A 27,543-nucleotide genomic window follows, 5' to 3' on the forward strand; every position below is an offset into this window, starting at 1 on the left:
AATATAAAAGGGCATTAAATATGAATAGAGAAAAGAATCATTGTTCATTTCAATGTGCGCAAAATTACATTGTCGGGGCTAGGAGTAAACAAATGGCAGTTTACAATCCCAACAATACTCATGGCTTTGTGGAAATTCTGCACTCCCAGGCAGGCACATCCAAAACCTCATCCAACTGACTTGCTCAAATAATATCTGAACATATAATATTCTCCAGCAATCATTTACTTTGTTAAACTACAAAATAATGGTCCACTTTTCTCACATACAGAATGAACAGATCAGTCTCACAACAAATAGACACAACATCCTTTTGCAATAACTGTCACAGAAGGCGAACAAGGTGGGGACCTTTCACTGGAAAAGAGAAGGTGCGGGGATGTCCTGACACCAGGCTTTATAACATGAAGGTTTTTGAATCACGTAAAGTTAGAGGTGTTTCCACTTGTAAGGGAGACCTGAACGAGAAGCCATAAATGCAAGATAGACATTAATTATTCCAATAGGGAATTCTGGAGAAAATTCTTCATCCTGTACAAACTGACAATATAAAGCTTGATACTACAGGAATACTTAAATTGAATGGTCCAGGTACATTTAAGGGGAAGCTAGATACATACCTGAGAAAGGAAGGAACAGAAGGATGCATTGATAAAGCCACAAGTCATAGGAACAGAGGTAGGCCAATCGCGCCATTCAACGAGATCATGGCTGATCTGATAATCCTAAATTCCATTTTCCCGCCTTACCCCTTACTGATTAAAAATATCTACCTCAGCCTTGATAAAACCATAAGCTGTAGGAGTAGAAGTAGGAAGGAGTCTAACAGCACCAGATTAAAGTGCAACAGGTTTATTTGGTGTGGCGTTTGCTACCAAATAAACCTGTTGGACTTTAACCTGGTGTTGGTAGACTCCTTGCTGTGTTTACCCCAGGCCAACGCCGGCATCTCCACATCAGGAGTAGAAGTAGGCCATTTGGCCCATTGAGTCAATCTTATCCCCATAACCCTATGGTGAGATGAAATGAGATGAGGCCTGTGTGGAGCATAAATACCTACATTGGCCTGTTGATCAAATGCTCAGTTCTGTGCTGTAAAGTTTGTGCAAGTGTACTACTCCCCTCAACTAACACTGCTAAATAACTAAGAACACTTCAGCCACCAATTAAAACAAGAGCCCCATTAGGATTAGGCCGACCACTACTATTATATTTACCATATAAAACAGCAATATGAACAGATATTCCTTCAGAGGTTTATACAATTAACATCCAACACTGACAGTACCTCTGCAGAGATGGTGGTTTAATCTTGGGCTTCTCGGCAGCGGTTGAGTGCAGGGTTTTGATCTGTGGTTTCGCTGAGCTGGCCACATCTAGGTCTTTACTGAGTTCAGCCTGGGTCTTCTTAATAAATTCATCGTAGGACTGGTGGTGAAGGAGACAGAAAGAGAGAGAGGGCGAGATCAAACACTTGGATTTAAAGAACAACAGTCTATCATATATTTGCTAACTGCAATAGACAAATTGCAAAACCATCTCTGAACCAATAAACCAACTTTAATGGACAATCTGCCATCAGGTCAACCAAGTAACTAAAAAAGATTAACTGAAAAGGAGAACAATAAACCCAGTCAGTTAAATGTCATAAGAAGTTCGTTAGTTGAAGATTCTCCCTCACAACCTCCCAAGAATTTACACACAGTTCCAACATTACAACCTGTACTTATGCAGCATAACAAAACAAAAAGCCCCAAGCTGCCTTAACAATGAGCTGGGCATAAAGACAGAAGATGCCACTTAAGATACCAGTGAAATATGTAGGTTTTTAAGCAGCTCTTGAAAGCAGCAAGAGATGTGGCAATAGAGAAGGATTTGGGAAAAGGTTTTGAATGAATTATATGAAAACTTGGTTAATGGTGAAACAGAGAAAAGTCAAACCTGCATTTACATGCTGCCTTTCTTAAAATATGTGGAACACAATAAACTGCAGCTTCTGCAGTGACTGATGTTCTAATACCCCATCTGAAAACTGGGTGGATAGTGTAGGATTAAGGCCCTTCCCCAATAGTCTCACCTCGAGCTGTTTGATGAGACTCGCTTCCTGTGCTTTCAATCTCTCCTTTTGACGTTTCTTCTGCTCTTTCTTCAGCTTGTCCACAATGGACTTGCGCTTCCTAAGTTCATCCTTCAGTGCACGGATCCTGCTCTCAATGTCACTCTGATCTGACGCTGTTTCTGAAAAGAATTCACTCAGGTCAAGATTTTCTCAGGTTTCGTTACAACCACATACATTTATCAACAGTACACAAAACCAAATGTGGCAAGGGGAAGGAATCCACTTTGAAACTTTGTTTTGTCCTAGATTCATACGTTAAAGATAGATTTTAATGCTTGCCTGGTTAACAAACAGCATTTACACACTAACATTAGCTGATGGAGATAAATGTAAATCTGTAAAACTCTCGGTTTACCCAGCACACTCTCTTTCATGATTGCAATCAAACGTACAATCCCATAATATTCACTGACTGACTGATCAGACGCACTCGCCCTGCACAGTCTGACTGACTGATCAAACGCGCTCACACTGCAGTCTGACTGACTGATCAGACACAGCCGCACTGCACAGTCCGACTGACTGATCAGACACAGCCACACTGCACAGTCTGACTGATGAACCAGAGGATCAGACAGTCACACAGCAGACCAGACACAGTCACACTTCAACACATTGGCTGATCAGACATAGTCTCACTGTATACACTAACTAATCAGACACTGTCCTGCTGTAACACTGAGCGTGCTGTACACTGATTAGGATTAGAACCACATTGAGAAAGGTGGTGAAATTTGGAGCTGATGACGATAAAACTTTGTGAAAAGGACATGTTCAATAGAGAGTGGACAGGGAGAGAAGAGGGTGGGGATTAGAGAAGAACTTCCAGAATGTGGGGTTTATATTTTACAAAACGTGATTGATTGTGAATGATGGTGTGACCATAGGGAGGGATGCACAAGAGGCCAGAGTCAGTGCAACAGAGAGCATGAGAGGGGGGAGAATGGTGTTGGACTAGATTAACTTATATCAAGAGGCAGGGATTCATCATGAAGGATTTCAACAATTCGAAATTTAAATTAGAGGCATTGTGAAGCCAAAGAACAATGTAAATCAAGGAGACAGTCTAATGATTTTCACACTAAATGCTGCTCAAGTATACAGAGAGCAGGTTATTGGATGAGCTGAAGTTTGTGGAGTAAGGAGATGGCGATCTGATCAGAATACAACTGGAACAGTTGAGTCAGCGATGACAGTGCTGTGGATGAAGGTTTCAGCTGCAGATGAAAGTTTATTTATTAGTGTCACAAATCAATTTACATTAATGGGCGGCACGGTGGCACAGAGGTTAGCACTGCTGCTTCACAGCTCCAGGGACCTGGGTTCGATTCCCGGCTTGGGTCACTGTCTGTGTGGAGTTTGCACATTCTCCTCGTGTCTGTGTGGGTTTCTTCCGGGTGTTTCCTCCCACAGTCCAAAGATGTGCGGGTTAGGTTGATTGGCCATGCTAAAATTGCCCCTTAGTGTACTGAGATGTGTAGGTTCGAGGGATTAGCGGGTTAATATGTAGGGGTATGGGGGTAGGGCCTGGGTGGGATTGTGGTCGGTGCAGACTCGATGGGCCAAATGGCCTCTTTCTGCACTGTAGGGTTTCTATGATTAATATTGCAATGAAGTTACTGAGAAAATCCCGTAGTCGACACACTCTGGCACCTGCTCGGGTACACTGAGGGGGAATTTAGCATGGCCAATGCCTCTAACCAACATGTCTTTTGGACTGAGGGGGGAAACTGGAGCACCCGGAGGAAATCCACGCAGACATGGGAGAACGTGCAGACGCCGCACAGTGACCCAAGCCGGGATTCAAACCCGGGTCTCTGGCACTGTGAGGCAGCAGTGTAACCACTGTGCCACTGTGTCTGATGTAGGGATAGAAATAGACAATGTAAGAAAGAGGGGTTGGAGAGGAAGCTTATCTTGGGGTCAAACATGCCGCTGAGGTGTGAACAGCCTAGTTCTACTCAAGACAGTGACTCAGAAGGTAGATATTTGGTTTTAAATTCTCAGTTTTGTGTTTTAGTGGCTTGAGATTCTTTGCAAAAAAATAATGGCATTCTTCCTCCATTTTAGACATAGGTGCAACATGACCAGCAAGTCACATGCTTCAGTACTCAATTCTTACCCTCTCACTCGATGGTTTCAAGGAGGAAACTGAAATAATCAAATGTCAACAACAGCCAGGTCTATGCTGACTTACTCTGGGCTGTCAGCTCCAATTATATTCAGGCTGGCAATGCGGCAAGCTGCAGTAACAAGCAAAACTAGAGGGACATCTCTCCTGTGACAGAACCATGTCATCCTTCTCTTACAGCATGGCCACATCAGGTGCTATTTTCGCTTCCCTATAGCACAGGAGAAGCACCTCCTGAGAGGTGTTGTGCTATACTCTCAGCCGTTTAAATGCAGAATTTGGAGCTACTGTGCAACTCAAACATATTGAATAATACCTTGAAGAAACTCTTGTTAACCTTGATTGTGAACATTGAAATATTCTTACCTGACTGCGTCACAGAGACAGATTCATCAGACCAGCTATTGGATGCTTGGCGGGATTTAAGTACAGGCCTGATCTGTACACTGAGGCTGGAACTGCTTTTCTGACCATCTTGCTTCGACGAACTAAAGGTCACTTTCGAGGGAGGAGACTGCAAAGCAGAAAAAGAAAGCCAACGTTAGTTCCCAGGTTGGCATTACTTTCCGATTTAATGAAAAGGGAGCAGGCCGGATAAGCAGGGAGATGGATTTCAAACCTCCACACGTGTCCAGTCTTTTGGATGAAATAACATTCCTACCAGCGGTTCAAGTGAATGCCAATGATCCCATGGCATTACTTGAGAGAAGCACGTGGACTCTTCTGGTGGTCTAGTTAACAATTATACCTCAATTAATACCACCGAAAAATAGATGAACCGATCATTTATCTCACTGCTGCTTATGAGATCTAACAACAACTTGTGTTTATGGCACTGTTAATGCAGTAAAATTTCCAAAGGTGCTTCACAAGTGATTGTCAAATCAAATTTTGAGGCACAGCCATTGGAAGAAAATGGTGCGGTCAACTTATCTTTTATTTATTCATTCATTCATGGGACATGAGCATTGCTGGCATGGCCAGCAATTGTTGTCCATCCCCAATTGCACTTGATGAGGCATTGGTGAGCCGCTACTGAGTCAAAGGCTGTATACAGGTAGAGTAGGAAGAGGAGTGCTAGTTAATCATAGTAACAGTCACAGAGAATGTAATTTACGACCTTAATGCCTATTGATACTGTGGAAGGGATGAAATCTTCAGTGAGGTGTTCAATCATGGAGCTGCAGGAAAGGTGGGCATTTTAGAGGCAATACCACATTCCAAGGAATCTGGAGAGGATAGGGAGAGTGGAGATGAGGCAGTAGTTTAGCAAGACAGATGGATCAAGTCTGGGTTTTTTTGGGGGATGGGTACGATGAGACACTCCAAAGAAGTGCAGGTTAGGTTGATTGGCCATGCTAAATTGACCCTAGTGTCGGGGGGATCAGCAGGGTAATGTGTGGGATTACGGGACTAGGGCCTTGGTGGGATTGTGGTCGGTACAGACTTGATGGGCTGAATGGCCTCCTTCTGTATTGTAGGGATTCTATAATTCAATGAGATTGAATTTGACATGATCACGTGTTGTTGAAAGTCACTTGGAAGGGCACAGGACATGAGATTGGAAAGGGAAAGGGAATGAATAAAAAGGGGTACAAGTGATCAGAGATGAATATACCTGTGACTGACACGATGGGAGTAGAGGTGTTAAGAGCGAGACTACATAGCACAACATATAACAGACTTCAGCCCAACAACCACTGCTCATACTCCACCATAAGCTTCCTCATGACAAGGTTAAGGGGGTGGTCATGAGCATGAGTAGCAAGTAGCCATGGTTTATGTATGCACTTTAAAATTAATTAATTGAATGTCCTGGAGACATGAAAGATTTCTGAGAAACACAAGTTTACTGTCTTTCACTGCCTTGGAAACACAGCCAGCAAAATCAAGGAGCCCACGTACCCAGGATATATTCTTCCACCTTCTTCCATCAGGAAAAAGATACAAAAGTCTGAGAACACGTATCAACCAACTCAAAAACAGCTTTTTCCCTGCTGCCATCAGAACTTTGAATAGACCTACCATATATTAAGCTGATGTTTCTCTTCCTATCTGTAACCATAACACTATATTCTGCACTCTCTCCTTTCCTTCTCCCTTATGTACGCTATGAACAGTATGTTTCGTCTGTATAATGTGCAAGAAACAATATATCCCAATACATGTGACAATAATAAATCAAATCAAGTTCTGTTACAAAGCTAGCTATCTAGTCCGCGATGCAGTCTTTAACAGAGGTAGAGAATTATAAATAACAGTCACTTGTCTGCCTCTAGTGAAAAGTAGCTTGTATAGAATTGAGGGATTGAAATAAGAATATAAGTAGGAGCAGGAATAAGCCATTTGGCCCCTCGAGCCTGCTCCACCATTCAATAAGATCATGGTTGATCTTTTTGTGGACTCAGCTCCACTTACCCGCCTGCTCACCATAACCCTCAATTCCTTTATTGTTCAAAAATATATCTATCTTTGCCTTAAAAACAGTGAGGTAGCCTCAACTGCTTCACTGGTCAGGGAATTCCACAGATTCATAACCCTTTGGGTGAAGTTCCTCCTCAACTTAGTTCTAATTCTGCTTCCCCTTACTTTGAGGCTATGCCCCCTAGTTCTAATTTCACCCGCCAGTAGAAACAACCTCCCTGCTTCTATCGTATCTATTCCCTTCATAATTTTATGTTTCTATAAGATCCCCCCCTTTATTCTTCTGAATTCCAATGAGTATAACCCCAATCTCTCCTCATCAGCCAACCCTCTCAACTCTGGAATCAACCTGGCGAATCTCCTCTGCGCCCCCTCCAGTGCCTTTCTAAATACACTTTAAAAATAAGTCATAATATTAAAATAGGCCATTCAGCCCACAGTGAGTGTCAAGGAATATATAGGGCAGGTAGAGATTGGCCAGGGGATGTGGTCTAAAATTTAGAACCAGACCTTTCAGAAGTAGGAAACACCTCTATACACAAAGGGTGGTAGAAGTTTGAAACACACTTTCCCAACCAGCAGTTGATACCAGATGAACTGTTCAGTTCAAACATGAGATTGATAGTTTTTTGCTCACTAAAAGTATCGAGAGATATGGGGAAAAGAAAGGTATACATTTGTGATTAGCCATGATCACAATGAATGACAGAACACCTTGAGGGACTAAATGGCTTCCTCTTGTTCCTAACAGGAGACACAATAAAGCACTATATAGTTTCACACAATGAGTTATTACAGTATAGAATGCACTGCCTGACAGTGTGGTGGAGGAAGGGTTATCATAAAAGGAAGAATGTGCAGATTTACAGGAGAAAGGCATAAAGGGACAATGAGTTGTAACAATTCTGAGATTCCATTAGCATTTACCCTGCACATCAGCAACAAGTCCTCATCACAAATTATACAGTTCTTTACTGGCTGTAAAACACTTTGTGATATCCTCAAGACACAAGAAGTACAATATAAACGCAAGTCTGTCTTTTCTTTAATTTACTCACTGTTCCCACAATACCGCATTCCCACTTCCTTTATCCCTCGATCCAATCTAATTCTGACCGTCACAATCACGAATTCTGATAGTGAATTCCTCACCCAGTCACATGTAGAGCAGACCAGGTAAGGACAGCAGATTTCCTTCCCCTAAGGATATTGGTGAACCAGATGGGTTTTTACGACAATCGATGATGGTTTCATAATAGTTTAATGATAATCACCATGGTTTCATGGTCACCATCACAGACTAATTTTCAATTCCAGATTTTTATTTTTATTAATTAAATCTTAATTCCACGAGATGATTTGAACCCATGACCGCAGAGAATTAGCCTGAGCCCTTGGATCAATAGTCCAATGACATTACAACTAAGTTACCATCTCCCCAGGTGTTTCTATAATGTACCGCCCAAGACTGCACACCATCACTCTAACTGAGGTCTTTAGGTTTAAATAATCTCATCATTATCTTTTGACTTTTATATTCTATACCTCCTGAGATTGGTTTTGAAGTGGTTACAAATCAGATTGACCAGAATGATGTAGTGCTTAAAGGATTAAATTATGTGAACAGGTTGCATACACTAGGTTTACAGTCCTTTAAGTTTAGAAGGCTCATGGGTATTCTAACCAACGTATTTGAAATAAAACAAAGAGATTACACAGGGTGGATGCAGAGAAACTATTTCCTCTTCTGGGAGAATCCATAACAAGGGGCATAGTTTCACAATTAGAGCTGGCCATTCAGGAGTGAAATTAGGAGACAGTTCTTCACATGAATGCTAAACGCTTATGGCAGTGGTAGTTGGAGTGAGGGTGTCAAATGAAAATGTCAAGACTGATTGATAGATTGATTGGAAGGAAGGGAACAGAGCGTAGGAGTTAAGGGCAGTTTTCTAGAGTGGTTGGAAGTGGGCAGTGACATCTGAGAGGGCTCTGTTCTGGGGCCACTTTTATTCATAGTCTGTCAATGATTTGGATGTCAACCTGGAGAGAGAAATGTCAACATGTGCAGATCATACAAAAATAGGAGGTATCTAGAGAAGGCCAAAAGAAGCTGGAAAGATGGACAAAATGAGGGAATGGGTTAAAAAGTGGCAGGTAGAATCCAAAGGAAAATACTGCAGATGCTGGTAATCTTAAATAAAAGACAAAAAATACTGGAAACACTCAGCAGGTCAGGCAGCATCTGTGGAGGGTTATGGTAGGTCAGTAAGCACAGAGATAATGGGTGAACACCATTTGTTGCAAGCTACTGCACGGGCACTAGAGTTTTGGATGACCTCAAGTTTACAAAGAATAGAATATGGAAAATCACCCATTGTATGTTAATTTGTTTAATAATATACGTAGGCTAATAGGATACGGAGGTTAGAGGGATTAGTAAGGTAAATACGTGGGGTTATGGGAATAGGGTCCGGGTGGGATTATTGTTGGTGCAGACTCGATGGGCCAAATGACCTCCTTCTGCACTGTAGGGATTCTATGAATAGTAGTGGACATTAACTAGGTACTGTTATAGATAGACACAAACTATATCTGTGATTGTTGGAGGCAGATGTCTGTAGTGCATAATTCTGTCAATAATTGGTCCCATAAACTAGCTTTTTAGAATATAATAAGAAGCGTGTTACAATAGTCAAGTCTGGAGGTAACAAAAGCACGAATGAGGGTTTCAACAGCAAAAGAAGTGGGGCAGAGACGGGTGATGTTACGAGGGTGGTAATATGCATTCTTACCAGATATGCAACAATTTAATTGCTATTTGAAGATTTTATGATTTTCCAAAATACAGATGTTACTGGCCTAATAATTAGCCAGATCAGAACTTTCACTTTCTTTTTAAAGTGTCTTCAATACTGGCCATCTGCAGTCGTCTGGTGCACACCCATACGCAAGAGATTCCCTGCCACTTTCTCTTCCAACTCCTTCAGGGTCCATGTGTCTCATCAAGAGCAGGCAAGAAACAACCTTTTAAATTTCCTTCCTGAAGGCACCCAGTTTTGCCAAGGCGCAGAGAACTTGTCCCTGATACCTAACCCACATAGTCATGATCTCAGAGAGTAGGCCTTAGGATAAATGCGCACAAATGAGCAGGATACCAAGATAGCATTAAAGAGCATAAATGAAGGTTGAATTCCTCTCGCCTTTTCAACTCTTTTCTAGCCCAGAGGTAACAGAGGCTAATTGCCAAGTCTCTGCTGCTATGATCCACTAACTTGGGAAAGGCTATGGGTGAAGTCAAGGGCTTTCTATTCCAAATGGCCTTATGCAAGATTGAGCAGTGTCTTTACTCACTAGACCATTTGGAAAACATCTTTTGAAAAAAAAATGTGAAATATCTTTTAACCTGTTTGCTGAGTGTTGCCACAGATTCAAACTCCTGGGAATAACCATCATCTGTGAAAACACTATGGTCAGGACTGCTAGACATCCGAAGGACTACTGATGCTGACTCCACTGTCTGTGCAGGTGGACTTCCAACCTCTTCTGGAATAGAACTGTCACTGTGGAGCTGGGAGCAAGATGGTGCAGGGCATTCTTCCTCGCTGGCTGTGTCTAGAGAGAAAAACACTAGTTAAAACACTTGTATTGCAGAGGATTCGCGTCAGTGTTTAAAGTGGAGATGCACCATTCAGTATGATGGTCTTTCAGCTCTACCCTCCTTTCAAAGTATTCTACATTTCAGAGGCATGTCGGGCTAACAGAAGAGGTTAGGAACTGTTGCCCAGAACAAGCTGAATGTGCACACTCACTAAAATCACCTTGTGTTAATTCAGATCGCATTAGATAACTTCGTTCATGGTCAAAGCACTCCATCTGTGCAACACAAGTATGCAATACTGGTGTCATAGTCTAATGCTGTCACTGATTGTGGGAACAATTAAATTAGTTACCAATATTACACAAAAAAATGTGATTTTTCCTCTAGTGTTAACATTCGCCATGTGAGGCTTATAAAAACATCATCCACACTGATCACAACATCTGCTGCTTCTCAACTCCAACAAGAGAGCAAAGGAGGCAAAATCTGAAACTACAGCCTCCCTTAAGAGGCTGTGGGAAACTGCACTATGATGTGGTGCTGGGACACAGTGTAGGAAGGTCCTAGTTGCAATCAATATCTGGACTGGATTACCAGATCACAGCTGAGGCTAGGTAAATCAGATTTCCTGAATTAGAGACAAAGAAAGGGTCAGGTTTACACCCTTGCTTCCTATCCAGCAATCCAAGATAAGACAAGATAAGATTGTACATCAACCTGAAACATGCCATCACAGTCAAAGAGCCCAACAACACTAAAGAAACAGCAACTTGGAACCAGCCTGCACCACAGCCCATATCCTAATGACTCAAAGGGAGAGAAAAATATTGGAAAAATAAGAAATGAAATAAATGGAATCAGAGACAGAATCCAAAATTTACCTTTAGATCCTGGGCTTCCTTCACTAGCCTCTTTCTTTGCTACTTTCTGTTTGAGCTCCTTGTCCCAAGCAGCCAGGGCCTGCTTTTCCATTCGTCGTATCTCAGCTTCCTCAGCATCGAGCCGTCGTTTCCACTCGAGCAACTCCTCTGCATATCGTCGCCGATGCATTAGTTTCTGCTCCCGCTTAGTAAGAAACCTGATGGACATGCGAACAGTGAGGGGGATAGAGAGAGTGAGTCAGCAGTCTGCCAACATTTATTTGTACAATCAGACATTAACCATGTTCCTCAATGTGTAATTCATACATTTTAAACTCCTCACTCTGGGTTATAGTTTCACAACATGTATAAAATTCAGGCAAGAGTCTCCTTCTTGTGCAATTCATGTGTCCTACAATATTGCAGCACTGCTACCAGCACTGCATGTAAATAGGCCAAGTACAGTTAATCAATGACTTTGACAGGATTTTCTCTGCAAGTTTGGTGACGCAGTGATACTTGTAAAAACTGGCAGCTTCAAACATTGCACAGCTTCACTCTGCAATGTTTTTTTTTCAACCCTCCAGGCTTACAGATGCTCCCCACTCAATTGCTATTGAGCAACTTGGCCAAGCTCAGGGATTGTAACAGTCCTCCTGGACTGTGAGCTCCAAGGAACCAAGCAAACAGGACTCTCTTGGCATACTACTCAAAATTTACTAAGAGGTTTGCCATGCCAAGGTGGATGATATTAGTGCCTTCCTGTATTTAGATCACCTCTCCTATTGACAGTATAATTCTTTGAAAAATAGGCAAAATTATGCTCACTTAACCGTGGGGGGTTAGTAACCTAATTTGTGACAGAATTGCAGTCTCTCTCCCTGACCCAAATTATCAGGATCTTCGTTGAGTTTCATTTACAAAGCAGATTGGAAAAATACCAATTTGGACAAAATAAAAAATATATTCTGAAGGTGAGCAGAGTTTTCACACTCTGGTTACTCAAGGACACCTCTGCTTAAAACAAGCTCTCCATTCCAAATTTCATCAATGTACTTCTATAATGATACTCTCCCACCCTGAACTAGGTATTTCAGCGCAACATCCTGCAGTGTTTCATACAAACCTCATGGATCAAAAAATAACTGTGCTTCACAAAATCAAAGACCTGGAAAATATCTCTTTAAAAAGAGCTGGAAACTGGTAACCTCTTTCACACAAAAGTCATGCCCTCACACTCGTTAAAGGTTCAAACAGATCTCATACATAGAGCCAAAGGTTCGGCAAAAGTCACGGATTCCGTTCAATGGCTGACTTCACATAGCCTCAGGATCCAAGGAACTCCATGAACTGCTTATAAAATCACCACTTGACATGTTAAAGAACTAGACAATAAATGTCATCATATGCAATGTGAGTGTAGTGTTTGTGTGTGCATGAGTGTGAGGGAGGAAAGATGCAGGAGGGACATGTTCCAAGATCTGGAAGCAGTAGCGGAGGCTGTGATGGATGGGTAGTTCTGAGTTGTAATGTAAAGATTTGCAGGCACTGGAGGAAGAACCTTGGGTTACAATTGTATTAGGAATGCATTGGCAAGCAAGCAGTGGGTAATTCATTCATAACATAAATTGTCTTGGCAAATTTCAGAAAGCCATTCTTTAAATGTGCAAATGGGATTATTATAACCATTTAACAATACTGCCTGATAAAGTCAGAAAATACTCACATTTGGAGCAACTTAAAAATAAATGTCCAGCAGGACTGGAGTACTTCATTGATTCATTCAAACTGTTAAACAGAGCGCTCATATTTAACTTGCCTCATACCCATAACACTGAATTAATTAGTGCTAAATGCTGACACTGGTCATCATTTTAGTGCACTTTATCAGCACGTGGAACACGGACTCACTGAATGATTTTACAAAATTCTTTCACAGCGTGACAGAGTAGATGTAGATAGAAGTTGATGAGGCTAGAACCAAAGGACAGTCTCAGAATAAGGGTCAGGTCATTTAAGACTGGGATGAGGAGGAATTTCTTTACTCAGTGTGGCAAATCTTTGGAATTCTCTACTCCAGAGGGCTGTGGAAGCTCAGTCACTTAACATGTTCAAGACACAAATCAATAGATTTCTGGATACTAATGACATGGGGATAACAGGGAGAACTGGTCCAGAGGTAGACCATCAGACATGGTCTGTTTAAATAGCCAAGCAGACTTGACAGACCAAATGACCTGCTCCTGCCCCTACATTACTTCAAAACTAGGACAAATTTCCTAGATGAACGTGGCCTGCATTTAGCAACAATAATTTAATAAGTTCTGAAATTCAAAAACAATATGATCTTAATTGCAAGCTTTGCCAGTTATACCCACATTCCAAGAAAGAATAATACAATTCCCTCCCTGCTCCCCCCCCCGCCCCCTCCATCTGTCCCTCATAAGTGCCTTCTTTGGATTCTGCAAACCGTCTCCATTATCACATTCAATCGAGATTCACATGTGACTTTCTAACTCAGGATCAACCAAATCCCATTTCTCTCCTACCCTCTAACTCAGTGGATCCCAATCTTGCGAGTGCCACGCCACACCTTTATACCAGAAAAGAAATTTGAGGCACACCTCCTAATTTTTCCAATTAAGCTGCCCTCTAGAAAAAGTCTTTTATCTTTAAAACCTCCTAAAAACACATCAAACCATCATTTAATACAATTTTCATTAGTTTAAGCAGCTTACAATGAAAGCCTCATCATTAGTTGCATACGGTTTAAATGTTCACAGTTAGTCCAATATGGTTTAAATGTTCACAATTTAAACATGTTTCCCATCAAAGATTTCAATTGTTTTCAGTTTTTCTTAAGTCTGCTTTTCTCAATGTGAAAGTTCATTAATGAAGGAAATACTGTGAGCAGCATCTTACCGACAATGTTAGTGGGACATTTGGGCCTGCCTCTGTGAACAGTGTCATTTCATCCGCGGAGGAACTGGTGACAGGGCAGCTCACAGATCTTGCCCCACTGACAGACACATACACTCCCTTTGTTTTTCACGCAAGCCAGTATTGAGAATGCCAACTCACACCGACAGTTTGCAGGAAACGTTAAGAGTGATACCATGGCGCGATCTGAAACAGATGGGTATTCCTGACCTCCAATCAACAAAAACATGTTCAGAGGATCTCTGCAAACATCAGTGTATGATCCAACCTGAGCTCTGCAATTCCTTTTGTTCTTTTATAGACAATGTCTTTGATGATTCAAGAAAAAGTGAAATAAATGGGTCATGTACTGAGTCAAAGTCTTCTATACTCGAGGGAAAGTAGCATTCAAACTTCTCTTGTAGTGTTGTGTGGAGATGAGGATTGAGTATTATTTTACCAGCAATATTCGCTGATGTCAGCTTGAACATCTCAATCAACCCACTTGCCACATTTTCCTGCCAAAGGGCCAGTTTTGATTTGAAACTTTGAAGTTTTTCTGTGTCAGTCAGAATGTTATTGTTTTCTCCCCCCTGCATTTTAGCATTCAGCTCATTCAGATGGATGAAGAGATCAATGATATGCAAGCTTGGCACACCAAGAATCATTACATATTAAATCTTTGTGTGGCAATTCATGCAAAGCCAAAAACTCTTTCGGCATATTGTGGTGCTCATAAACACAAGAAAGGACCTTTCTCCAAGATAACCATTGCACTTTTGTGTGCATGAGTAAACCCTGGTACTTGGCTCCCATCTCTGCACAAAATAGAAAGCAAGTTTGATTTCAATGGACATGACTTCACATAATCCAAGATTTTCACTGTTTGATCTAATACTGCCGTTAGCTCAGAAGGCATTGTTTTGGCAACAAGGGCTTCATGATACAGGACACAGTGGCTGACCTCGATGTCAGGATTCTATTCTGTCATCTTACTCATGAGTCCTTTGACGTTTCCGGTCATGGAAGCTGCTCTGTTAGTGCAGATGCTATTGCATTTGGTGAAGTTAAGATCGTTTGCCCCCTCATACGCAGTCGTGATACACAAGGTTTCCTCTCAGGTTGCATGGCCGGGCAATTCTTTGCAACAGAAGAAATTCTCTGATAGAATCCCCATCAACACATTTGACATTGGCTAAGAGCTGGCAGAGTCCACCAGCATCTGTGGAGTCATCAATCTGCAGGGCAAGTTGGCCATTAATTTGTAAATTTCTCTGGAAGCACCAATTCAATATTCATCAATATGCTGCTAGATTGTATTATCAGAAAGAGGAACTTCATCAACTTCTTTGGCAGCAACAGGTCCCAACATTACTGTCACAATACTTCTGCATGCCAGCAAAATTACGGTTTCGGCAATGGTGTGTGGCTTGTTGAATTTCGCTATGACCACAGCCACCGGGTAACGTACCTCCTGCGCATTATCTGAAACCACACACATTTCATCATATATTGATCTTGCTTTACATGTTGTTCTCTCAGGCACTTAAATACTGTGTTTCCTTGGAGTTTGAACAGTGCTTTGCATTGAAATGGTCATTCAACTTGGTACCATTTCAGTATGTGAGAATTTCTCCCTGCAAATTAAGCATTCTAAGACAGAGCAAGAGGCATCAACATGGCACGAAAATCCAAAGGCCAAGCAGCAGCTGTTGTACTGTCTGAGTACTCTTCACTTTTCTCCAAGAACTTATCCATGTCAAACACACCACACTACAGAATAAATGCCCTCAAGCATCAACCTACGGGGTGGCACGGTGGCACAGTGGCTAGTACTGCTGCCTCACAGCGCCAGGGGCCTGGGTTCGATTCCCGGCTTGGGTCACTGTCTGTGTGGAGTCTGCACATTCTCCTCGTGTTTATGTGGGTTTCCTCCAGGTGCTCCGGTTTCTCCCCTCAATCTGAAAGACGTGCTGGTTAGGTGCATTGACCCAAACAGGCACCAGAGTGCGGCAACTAGGGGAATTTCACAGTAACTTCATTGCAGTTTTAGTATAAGCCTACTTGCGACTAATAAATAAACTTTAAACTTTTACAAGCATAATTTCAGCTCTTCAGCTATGCCAAACCGAATACCACTCCTCTGGAACTGTATTCTTGACCCAACAACACGCAGCAGAGTTGCCAACTTTGAGTTGCCTTCTCGGATCTTCAGGGATTCTTTTGGCGTCTCTAACTACTGTGGCTTCTCCCGAGCAGGCATCACTTAAGATCTGCTCCCTGCATCCCTTTCTCTAAAAGCAGCCTGTTCCTTTCTTAATTTTATTGGTTCCTGTGTTTTTTTTTATACCTATTTTCTTCCCTTACTGGGAATTTGTGATTTTACTTTTCCCCGTCCTCTATCCTTTTTGACCTCTCCATCTCCCTTGCTTCTTCCAGGGTTTTCGCATCCTTTTAAGGTTTTATTTTTTGCCCAGATGCACTGACCTTCATCTTCAGCTCCGTGATCAGTATCGCCAAGTCCTGAGGAACATGGGCCTCCCATGAATAAGCCCCACATGTGCGGTTCAGATTTTAGTGTTAGTTAGGACCATGCGCATACACCTGGCAAACAAAAAATCTGAGCCGTGCAGCCAGCTAATGCACGGGAAGCCCAATGTCCCTCAGGACTTGGAGATCTACAGTGCAGAAGACGCCCTTCAGCCCATTGAGTCTGTGTCGAGATGGCAAACATTGAGCTGAAGAAGGTGGCTAGTTTTATATTTCAAAGAATAATTTTGAATCTTATTTCACAGCATATCAGTTGGGAGCTGCTGGTCCAGAGGGGGCTCAGTTGCAGTTAATCCACATTAATATCTTGGATTTTATACGCAATACCATTCAACTATTTGAGGTAACTATACACCGTGGGATTCTCACTTCTGGAATGATACACCTCTAATACTCATCAACCATAACCTATATTATCTGTGGTAACATTATCATCCAGAATTTTTCCTTCAGAATTTTATTTCAGGGTTAAAATCCAGAATAAGTTAAAAGCTTGCTACCTTTTTTAGAACAATTAATTAGTGAGTAAAGCCCTAAATTCTTCTTGTTTAGCAATCAAAGGTTCCTTGGTAGGAACACAGTTTCAAAAAGCAGCACTCTTTTGTACAGTTTACTAGATCCTAATAGAAGATTTTTCAATTATTAATGCCTTTAATGTCTGGAAGAAAGATGTGCAAACTTGTTGCACAGTGCTTGACTACTCAGATAAGAACCGTCGTGACATGGAAGAAACCCAATGTAAAGGCTAATGAAATGTGAACTCGATATACTACAATCTTCATCTTAAGTGCACACTATATGCAGATCACACTTTCCCCTCCCCAAAAGCATTCTGTTTCATGAATGATTATGGGAAGAGATCTGATTATCAAATCAGTAGGTGGGGCACGGACTCTACATAAGTTCTCAGCTTTGATGAAGGAATCTGCAGCTTCATCAGAAAAAGAAAAACTACAGCACAAAACAGGCCCTTCGGCCCCACAAGTTGTGCCGAACATATCCCTACCTTTTAGGCCTACCTATAATCCTCCATCCTATTAAGTCCCATGTACTCATCCAGGAGTCTCTTAAAAGACCCTATTGAGTTTGCCTCCACCACCACTGACAGCAGCCGATTCCACTCGCCCACTTACCCCTAATATCTCCCCTGTACCTATCCCCCAACACCTTAAACCTGTGTCCTCTGGCAGCAGCCATTTCCACCCTGGGAAAAAGCCTCAGAGTCCACCCGATCTATGCCTCTCAACATCTTATATACCTCTATTAGGTCTCCTCTCATCCTACGTCTCTCCAAAGAGAAAAGACCGAGCTCCCTCAGCCTATCCTCATAAGGCATGCCACTCAATCCAGGCAACATCCTTGTAAATCTCCTCTGCAACCTTTCAATCTTTTCCACATCCTTCCTATAGTGAGGCGACCAGAACTGAGCACAGTACTCCAAGTGGGGTCTGACGAGGGTCTTATATAGCTGCATCATTATCCCCGGACTCCTAAACTCAATCCCTCGATTGATAAAGGCCGGCACACCATACACCTTCTTAACCACCTCCTCCACTTGCGGGGCCAATTTTAGAGTCCTATGGACCCGGACCCCAAGGTCCTTCTGATCCTCTACAGTACTAAGAGTCTTTCCCTTAATATTGTACTCCTTCATCCCATTTGACCTGCCAAAATGGACCACTACGCATTTATCTGGGTTGAAGTCCACCTGCCACTTCTCCGTCCAGTCTTGCATCCTATCCATGTCCCTCTGTAACTTCTGACATCCCTCCAGACTATCCACAACCCCATCAATCTTCGTGTCATCGGCAAACTTACCAACCCATCCCTCCACTTCCTCATCCAGGTCATTTATGAAAAGGGTCCCAGAACAGATCCCTGGGGCACACCACTGGTGACCGACCTCCATTTAGAAAAAGACCCATCTATACACACTCTCTGCCTCCTTTGGGCAAGCCAGTTCTGGATCCAGATTAATTTTGTAATGAAATGGGAAAAGACATCAAGTAGCTAAAAGTATAAAAGCAAATCACTGAGGATGTTGGAAATCTGAAATACGAACAAAAGCTGTTGGAAATACTCCACAGGACAGGAAGCAGAAAGAGTGAATCCTTCAGTTTGTGATAACCATTCAAAAGCTGAAGTGCAGTATCCTTATTCGAAGTAGGATTTGGAAGGATGTAAAATGACCCAATTGGTATTGTCTCTTGGTACAATTGGTCATCAACTATCTTTTTAGGGCAATGGTCTTTACATGGTCAAGGGGGCTTGACATACAGGTTTAAAAAAAAAACCACATGTTAAACAGGGAGAGGAGATCAGGAAGGTAGTGGGGGACAAAAATGTTTCCTTCAGGTGCCTGCATGATTTAGGATCGCTAAATATTGCCTTGGGTTTGCCAATGTGGTTTTTATCAGGTTACAATAATTTGATATTGATCCAACCTATTTGGTTTACCTTCCATGTGGCTAAGATTAACCACATGGAAGGTAAACTAAATAGGTTAGACTAAGATTAGCCACATGGGGGATTAGCAGCGTAAATATATGGGGTTACAGGGATAGGGCCTGGGTAGGATCAGTCGTCATTGCAGCCTCCAGGGGCTGAATGGCCTCCTTCTGCACTGTAGGGATTCTAAGATGAATCTGAAATATTTGAATTTCATGAATTGCTTCCTACTGCTCTCTGATCTATATTCTTGGTTTAATCTACAGTTTTCAGAAAAGGTTACACAGTAGCTGGCATAGATTTTTGCCTATACGTACATAAAATGGTCAGGGCAGATTGCAGCCATGCCAGATCCTCAGATCAATGCCACTCACTGAAATGTTTCAGCATGATCCCTATGTGTTCCCCCAAGATAACCTTACCTCAAGGAATGATGTGGCGATGCCGGCATTGGACTGGGGTGGGCACAGTAAGAAGTCTCACAACACCAGTTAAAGTCCAACAGGTTTATTTGGTATCACGAGCTTTCGGAGCACTGATCCCTCATCAGGATGATGAAGGAGCAGCGCTCCAAAAGCTCGTGATGCCAAATAAACCTGTTGGACTTTAAACTGGTGTTGTAAGACTTCAAGGAATGATTACCAGGGATAGACTTATAATAAGTCTCTTGGACAGAAACAACAGAATTAGGAACCATCAGCAAAGGTTTTGTTGGTCATTGCCAAATTAACGATTTGAGGGTACGATTTCCATCTTGGGTACAATCTGCAATTTGGTTGCAGATTGCATTAAAATGGCGTGCACTCAGGTTTCTGTTCAATTTCATTTGCATGTCACTGAATGACAATTAGACAGCATTTCAGATTTTTAAAAATTTTGTTTAGATATTTAATGTAGCTGAAAAGGGGATTGAACAAAAGTAAATTAATCTAATTTAATTGTCAATCCATTATTTGCAAGTAATCCAATTTTCAAAAGACTATTTAAAATGTACTTTTACTACTAATAAATTTTCATGATGAACGGAGAAGAAAATTCAAAAGCTTTTGAAATGTGCCAATTGCTGTTCTTGATCCCAAGAGAACCAGCTTAATATTTGCAGCCTGCTTAAAGGTTTGCAGGAGCACAATTTGAAAAAGTTCCAATGGTGATTAATTCACCCTATGGAAAGGTTCAAAGGTGCAACCTGCTGCAAAATATAACAGAAACTAGATTTCCACTACATGACACGTGCATTTAAAATTTTGCAATCCCTTATGCTAGGTTCACTAATTCCAGAGGAATTGCACTGTTAAAAGCAGAACGACCAAGCAGAAGGGTCAGGCTATAATAACTAAATGCTCACAACACCAAAATGCACAAGATAAAGTTATATGAATTAAGCTGGGTGATCATGAAATGTCCCAACACTTTTGCCACATGAGAATTTCCTCTCCAATGACGATGCCCGTTCAGTTGGGTCGAGGCTAACAAAAAGAACACAACTATTTAAAACAGGTCAAGTTCATAACAGAGTAATGGAAGGGTCTGTGTGCTTCAGCATTATAACCGCAGGAGTAGATTTGTGCTATAACTTATTTTTATTTAAAATTCATTCATGGGGATGAGAATATAATTTGGCAAGGCCAACATTGATTGCCCATCCCTAATTGCACTTGAGAAATGGTGGTGAGCTACCTTAAACTGCTGCAGTCCATGTGGTGCAGGCCACAGTGCTGTTAGAGAGGCAGTTCCAAGATTTTGATCCAGCGACAGTGAAGAAACGGTGTTATATTTCCAAGTCAGATTAGTGTGTGCCTTGGAGCGGAACTTGCAGGTTCCCAATGCACCTATTGTCCTTGCCCATCTAAGTGGGTCCATCTGGGTTTGAAATTAGTCAAAAGGACCTCAGTGAGTTGCTACAGTGTATCTTATTTTATGGTGTACACTGCTGCAACTGGATGCTGAGAATGACGTGAATTAATGTTCAAGGTTGATGGGTCGGGTGTCAATCAAGTAGGCAGCTTTGGCCTGGATAGTGAAGAGTTTCTTCAGTATTGTTGCAGTTGCACTCATGCAGGCAAGTGGAGAGTATTCCTGATTCGTGACTTGTAGATGGTGGACAGGTTTTGAGGAGTCGGGAGATGAGGTACTCAATGCAGAATTCCCAGCCTCTGACCTGCTCTTGTAGCCACAATATTTAACTGGCTGGTCCTGTCAAGTTTCTCGTCAATGGTTATCCCCAGAACACTGATGTGTCCTGTTATCAGTACCAGCTGTTTTTCCCTTGAAAACTGAACAGGAAGAAAAGATCCCTTACTGTAGAAATACCGATAATCAGTTTTCAAAAATACTGATTCCAAAACAAGAAACGGGAGATGGAATCGTATTTTAGTTTAGTGGCTTGGGGAGGAAAGATGCAGAAATGCAGCAAAGTAACCAACTCAGCACTGAATATGGTCTAAAGCAACATAAAACATTAAATAATTAAGAAGCAAGAGCAAATACAAATCAGGAATAAACACAGAATTTCTGCCATAACTAGAATCTTCCCATCTGCCTATGAACGTATCTAGTGCAGCTTCTGGAAAATACTTGTATTTTTGATTCTTTCTATAAATTACAATTTCAGAACAAAGTTTTGAGAACTGTCAGCATTATTTGAAGTGACAGGCATTCAAACTAAAGTAGTTACATGCGCATTTTGCAGATATTCTAGAAGGGCGAATACTGTGACAATTACATCCTGATTTAGTTTGGGAAAACTTAAGTATGTAGGAGAGTGAAAATGGAAAAATCTCAAGTGCTCACCAAAGACACATTGATACTGTTAAAGGGGCATTGCCACCTGAAAATTTAGGCCTGTAATATAAAATTACATGCCTAGCTTAAAGGTGCATTAAACGAGATCAGTGAGCTGCAGTTTAGTCACAATATTAATAGTCCTATTCAAAATTTTGAACAATTCAATCTTAAACATTGTTCTGTTGGCATCAACAACTCAAGATTTTAAATGTAATTTTGACCTCTCACTTCCATGGTAATGCCCCTTTAATAAACACGCTTCAGTTCATCTGCAAAGTCTGCAATAAATTGCCAACCAGCAGCTTGGCGGATCTATGTGAAGCCACAACCGAGAGATGCAGGAACTCAAATTTTCTCTGCACAATTCTCTCCCCTCCACCCACCATCAACCCCCACGCCACCCACGTGCATGTGATGAAACAAGAGCATGCTCGATCAGTGAGAAGCAGAGGTTGCACAGTACCTGACCAGCTGGTTGTAGATGTACAGCTGGAATTTGGGATGTAGGTTGGGGAAACAGACACTGAGAGAAGCCCAGTGATGAGACGTAAAGACAGAGAAGAAGTAGTGAACAGGAGAGCAGTGTCTACAAAAAGAGGCAAAACAGGAGAAAAAAAAGACAACAGCTGAGTATTACCCCAAAATAACTTAATCCTTTAGATACTCTAAAGAAAGCCTCACATTTTAAGCAGAAATTCCACTTAATGCATAAAACTGTTTAGCTCCAATCTCCGTCCACCTTTTGCCTCAATCCAATTCCTTCTACTAGGATTCTATGACATCAACTGGCAACAATGCTCATCAACGCCGACATCAGCTCCTAAATCTCTGATGGGGGTGGAAGAGGAGGATGAGAAGCTTAAATACTGTATTACAGTTACAACCCTAATACTCCAAACACAACTTACAAACCCATCTGAAAAAGGGTAGAGTGTCAACCAGCATTGGGATCGGAACCTATGATTAGTTGATGTCAAGAAATGTTCCTGAATGCTACTTTTTCCAAAGAGTAGTTGAGTTCTGTTTCTGCATTGACAAACTCCCTTGCAGAACGAGGCAAGGGAATTATAAGAGGGTGATTTAAAATAGTCCACATTCATACTACTTCCCCAATCCTATTTCATTTCACTCCACAGCCAACACACAGTCATCAGATGAATCTAGTAGGGTGAATAAGGATCTCCCCAAGGGCAGTGACCTTCTTCTCCAACCAACCATTGTTGTTGGCAAAGAGTGCAAATTTAGTCTTTGACTGTCATCACTTGGTACGAATGTGACAACCTGCAGAACTTTCCACAAACATCCCAGAGATTCTAATTTTTACTAATACAGATACAGACTGGGACCAGACAGACACAGGACTGCAATCCACATTGGACAACAAAGGACTGCCACCTTCCTCCCTTTTGATTTTTGGAACTCTGCCATTCAGCTGAGGTAGCAAGATCTGCATAGACGTGACCCTCACTTTATAAAACCAACAAAGAGGGTCTGAAACAAGCTGGTAGAATGAAATGGATGCTACACCACTGCAAAGTCTGCAATGGTTAAAAATTAGAAAGATTATATAAACCCCTGCACAAAGTAGTGACACTATGCTGATATCCCCCTAACTACATGCTCTTTCAAAATATCAATTATTATTTAAAAGATGCAGTAGATCATAAATAATACATTTAAATGGCTCTTAAGGTATGGAACCCCCGCCGCACCCCCCCCCCCCCCCCAACTACCCCATCTATTATTCTCAAATCGAAGAGCCATGCATTTTTGGTAATTTACCTCAAGCAGGGTAGTAAACTGAATTTACCCACTCTAATTTAGCCTTTGATTCTTTATGACTTCATGTTCTGAAGTACGTGAGTCTTCAAATACCACTTCCCCATCATGAACTATTTATCAGGTGAGGAACTACAGACTTGGTTTCAACACTCCATGGCACAGTACACTATTACAATATAGAAGTGTGCCAATGAGATGTGAAACAATGTCAAACCTGCAGTTCAAGCATATTGAATATTTCAGAAATAGATATTCAGGACTTCTATTCTAGATGTTATAGTACCACTGCAAAGAAACCAACTGTTAACAGCAATTGTGCCAGACACAAGATGGAAACAACAGTTGCAAGGGTTAGATAGGGCATGCACATCACTTCAACAAGGGCACAAAAGTACAGAAACAACACAATGGTTCACTTGTTATTTGAAGCCACTTAATTTGAATTATCAGATACTTTTTGGCCATCTTTGCATTGCTTATGTTCAATATTTAATTCAAAATATTAGTTCATTATCTTTTGTCTTAAATGCAACTAATTCCAAATCTGGGACAACCACATACCCCATGCACCTGATCAGCGGTGTGAGAAAAAAAACACCTTTCAGAAATTACAAACTGAAACCACACTGGACTGAATTAGATGTCACTTGATTGGATACTCAACAATACAGCCCAATAATCAAGAGTGCCTTTGAGAAACACTGAAGCCTTCCCCACCCAAAGAAAAGGGGGAGGATGTTTTCATTTTGTCACTATGAAAGCTGGAGTTAAAATAAACCTGGCTGCAATTTGCTTTCGAAGGACCACATTAATGGGTTGCAAAGCTGCACTATTTTAAAATGGAGGTAGAGTAAACCGATCCTCCAGATACCCTGACAAATTATATACACCAAGATTTCAAATTTTACTGAAGCTGTAGTGTGAGTTATCAATTATTTATCAGCCTTTGACTTAAAAGAACAGTCAGAGCCAGAAAATTAAAACCAGCATCAACTTATATTTATGTAGTGTCTTTAACATAATGAAATATTCCAAAATACTTTACAGGAGCATTATGAAACAAAGTATGACACTGAGCCATCAAAGGAGATACTAGGTCAGATGATCAAAGCTAGGCAGATCTTTAGTTGTGTCTTAAATGAGGAAAGTCAGGTAGAACGGCAGGGAAGTGTAGAGAGGGTATTTCAGAGCTTGGGGCCCATGCAACTGAAGGCACAGCCACCAGTGGAGCAATTAATATCGAGGATTTTTAGGGTATCAGAGTTAGAGAAGTGTAGATACTTTTGATGGGTGTGGGGCTGGAGGAAATTACAGAGATAGTGAGGGGGAAGGTCATGGTGGGATTTGAAGGCAAGGATCTGAACTTATCAAAGGTATCAAAGGCAAAACAAATACAGGTCAAGTTTCCTTTATTCAAACCCCTGGGGCTTATTGCAGTTTAGTTTTCAGGTACCACATATAAACCTACATTACAGTAGCCTATGTTAGTTACAGTCTAAAGTAAATAAAATGGCTGGAAAAGTAAGATGCATCACTGAATCATAAATTTCTTTTGATGTGTTCACCACAAAAATTGCAACATAAACCTTGCACACAAATGACTAGACTTCTCCTACTAAAAGTCAATGAGGTTAAAAAGAAAGTGTTTTTTGGAGGAGGAGAATTTATTTTTAAACTCGGAGGATTGTGGACCTTTGGAATTCTCTACCTCAGAGGGCTGTGTGGAGGCTCAGTCATCAAGTATTGAGTATGCTTAAAGCAGAGATTGACAGATTTCAAAATACCAATGACAAAGTGATTTGGAGTTAGTGTGGGAAAAAGGCACTGAAATGGATGATCGGCTATGATCATACTGAATGGCAGATAGTCCCGATGGGCTGAATGGCCTACTCCTGCGCCCTCTAGTAAGAGTGGTGCTGGATAGCTCACTCAGTGTGTGCCAAATCCTCCAATGAACTTCAGGGAATGAAAATAGGGGTCATCTCAGGGGAACAGCCAGAATGAGAGCAGAAGTAAAGTAGTTAGAAGTTTGAAACGTAGATGCAAATCATTTGATGGTAAGTTTTTTCCAAAGGGCAGATGCAGATGAGATTGAAAGGAGGTTAAAGATGTAGATGGTGAAGAATACAAAAAAGCGGTTGGAAACGATCAAGATGTCAAAAAGACCATCGAAAATAGTGGAGAGATTAAAAGAAGACAGGAAGGCAACAAATTAAGAAGAGAGGCAAAGGAGCAAAAATGATTGAAATCACTGAGAAAGATGATTTATCAGTGCAGAGGCTGAGGGAGGAAAGGAGCAAGAACTTGGTGAGAATCTCATGGTGGGATAGGGGATAGACAATAGTACATTAGAGAGGTGTGGGAGTGAAAAGAGGTGAACAGTTTAAAGGAAGAGAAGGCATTTCAGGTCGGGGGAAGAAACCTTTGGAGATAAGGACCACACCCTTGCATAATGCTTGAGGAAAGTACAGCCCGGCAGGGAGGCTTCAGTAAAGGAGGAAAATGTCACCATCTGTACACATATAGTCACAATGTGGAGATGCCGGCGTTGGACTGGGGTAAACACAGTAAGAAGTCTCACAACACCAGGTTAAAGTCCAACAGGTTTATTTGGTAGCACAAGCCACTAGCTTTCGGAGCGCTACCCCTTCGTCAGGTGAGTGGGATTTCAGTTCACAAACAAGGCATATAAAGACAAAAACTCAATTTACAAAATAATGGTTGGAATGCGAGTCTTTACAGGTAATCAAGTCTTAAAGGTACAGACAATGTGAGTGGAGAGGGGTTAAGCACAGGTTAAAGAGATGTGTATTGTCTCCAGCCAGGACAGTTAGTGAGATTTTGCAAGCCCAAGCAAGTCGTGGGGTTACAGATAGTGTGACATGAACCCAAGATCCTGGTTGAGGCCGTCCTCATGTGTACGGAACTTGGCTATCAGTCTCTGCTCAGCAACCCTGCGTTGTCGTGTGTCGTGAAGGCCGCCTTGGAGAAAGCTTACCCGAAGATCAGAGGCCGAATGCCCGTGACCGCTGAAGTGTTCCCCAACAGGAAGAGAACACTCTTGCCTGGTGATTGTCGAGCGGTGTTCATTCATCCGTTGTCATAGTGTCTGCATGGTCGCCCCAATGTACCATGCCTCGGGACATCCTTTCCTGCAGCGTATCAGGTAGACAACGTTGGCCGAGTTGCAAGTGTATGTACTGTGTACCTGGTGGATGGTGTTCTCACGTGAGATGATGGCATCTGTGTCGATGATCCGGCACGTCTTGCAGAGGTTGCTGTGGCAGGGTTGTGTGGTGTCGTGGTCACTGTTCTCCTGAAAGCTGGGTAGTTTTCTGCGGACAATGGTCTGTTTGAGGTTGTGCGGTTGTTTGAAGGCAAGAAGTGGGGGTGTGGGGATGGCCTTGGCGAGATATTCGTCTTCATCAATGACATGTTGAAGGTTCCGGAGAAGATGTCGTAGCTTCTCCGCTCCGGGAAAGTACGGGATGACGAAGGGTACCCTGTCCGCCGTGTCCCATGTTTGTCTTCTGAGGAGGTTGGTTTGGTTTTTCGCTCTGGCGCGTCGGAACTGTCGATCGATGAGTCGAGCGCCATATCCTGTTCTTATGAGGGCATCTTTCAGCGTCTGGAGGTGTCTGTTGCGATCCTCCTCATCTGAGCAGATCCTGTGTATACGGAGGGCTTGTCCGTAGAGGATGGCTTCTTTAACGTGTTTAGGGTGGAAGCTGGAGAATTGGAGCATCATGTGGTTATCCGTGGGCTTGTGATACAGTGAAGTGCTGAGGTGACCGTCCTTGATGGGGATGCATGTGTCCAAGAATGCAACCGATTCCGCAGAGTAGTCCATGGTGAGTCTGATGGTGGGATGGAACTTGTTGATGTCATCATATAGTTGTTTCAGTGATTCTTCACCCTGAGTCCAAAG

At 41.9% G+C, this 27,543-nt stretch overlaps 1 protein-coding gene across 9 annotated transcripts in view; it reads right to left on the reverse strand.

Annotated features, from left to right (window-relative positions):
* cep350 (centrosomal protein 350) overlaps window positions 1-27,543 on the reverse strand; it is a 206,232-nt gene that overhangs the window by 22,996 nt on the left and 155,693 nt on the right. For 5 of the 9 annotated variants that reach the window (XM_078217956.1, XM_078217958.1, XM_078217954.1 and 2 more), the window contains exons 28-33: window positions 22,297-22,419; window positions 11,154-11,350; window positions 10,078-10,286; window positions 4,617-4,764; window positions 2,078-2,238; window positions 1,289-1,428 (exon numbers count right to left, since the gene is read on the reverse strand). In XM_078217956.1, the coding sequence (XP_078074082.1) occupies window positions 1,289-1,428; window positions 2,078-2,238; window positions 4,617-4,764; window positions 10,078-10,286; window positions 11,154-11,350; window positions 22,297-22,419 (978 nt within the window). The remainder of the gene's footprint in view (window positions 1-1,288; window positions 1,429-2,077; window positions 2,239-4,616; window positions 4,765-10,077; window positions 10,287-11,153; window positions 11,351-22,296; window positions 22,420-27,543) is intronic. The other 4 variants (XM_078217962.1, XM_078217959.1, XM_078217957.1 and 1 more) reach the window with 3 other exon arrangements.

This window comes from Mustelus asterias, chromosome 8, assembly GCF_964213995.1.
Source record: "Mustelus asterias chromosome 8, sMusAst1.hap1.1, whole genome shotgun sequence".
NCBI classification, from domain to species: Eukaryota; Metazoa; Chordata; class Chondrichthyes; order Carcharhiniformes; family Triakidae; genus Mustelus; species Mustelus asterias.